This window comes from Phaethon lepturus, unplaced genomic scaffold (assembly GCF_000687285.1).
Source record: "Phaethon lepturus isolate BGI_N335 unplaced genomic scaffold, ASM68728v1 scaffold58, whole genome shotgun sequence".
Taxonomy (NCBI): Eukaryota; Metazoa; Chordata; class Aves; order Phaethontiformes; family Phaethontidae; genus Phaethon; species Phaethon lepturus.
In genome coordinates, this window is record NW_010555241.1 from 39505 (window position 1) to 40140 (window position 636).

Below are 636 nucleotides of genomic sequence, written 5' to 3' on the forward strand. Positions count from 1 at the left end.
CTATTTCTTTGCCCTGTCTTTTCTTTCTTTAATAAAGTTTAATGGGCCCTGACTGCTGACAGAGTGTGGAGTAATGATGCATAGATGTTCTCTTCATTATTATTTTTAGGAAGCTCTTAAAATGGCACTGAGCATGCAAAATAACTTTGTCAAATCTCTCCCCTTCACTGCTTTCCAAACAAACTTTTGTCTTTCTGTATTTTGAAGGCAGACGGTGCGTCCACACCAGAACGCGCTGCTGACGGAGGTGAAGATGGAGCTGCTTTGCCTGGATCCAACGCTCGCCCCTTGCCCGCTCCTGCAAACCTCACTCCAGACAGCGACTGCTGCTGGTGATGACTTTATGATGCCGGCTCTTGCACATGGATTAGCAACACGATGGCACCTGGGAAAGCACCTGCCTGTCCTCCCTGCCTCTCTGACCTGGTTTATGGTTTGGTCTGATTTCCCTTTCTGCTGACTGACACATACTTTGGGGTGCTGCTCAGAGAGGGGTACGGTGCTGCCGTGGGCTCCAGACCTGTGTTTGCTGAAAGGGGCACACAAAGTGCACTGGAGCTGAAGAAATGTGTGCCACCTCTGCTCTTCCTGGCTTGCCAAGCGCAGTCGTGGGTTCAGCTCCTGGCCTCGCAGTCC

General features: G+C 50.8%; 1 protein-coding gene across 1 annotated transcript in view; it reads left to right on the top strand.

Moving 5' to 3' along the window:
- The window catches only part of RPH3AL (rabphilin 3A-like (without C2 domains)), a 31858-nt gene extending 31616 nt beyond the window's left edge, over nucleotides 1–242 (top strand). Inside the window, exon 8 of the mRNA XM_010292075.1 lies at nucleotides 208–242. Coding sequence (XP_010290377.1) covers nucleotides 208–242 — 35 coding nt within the window. The remainder of the gene's footprint in view (nucleotides 1–207) is intronic.
- The last annotated feature ends 394 nt before the right edge of the window (nucleotides 243–636 follow it).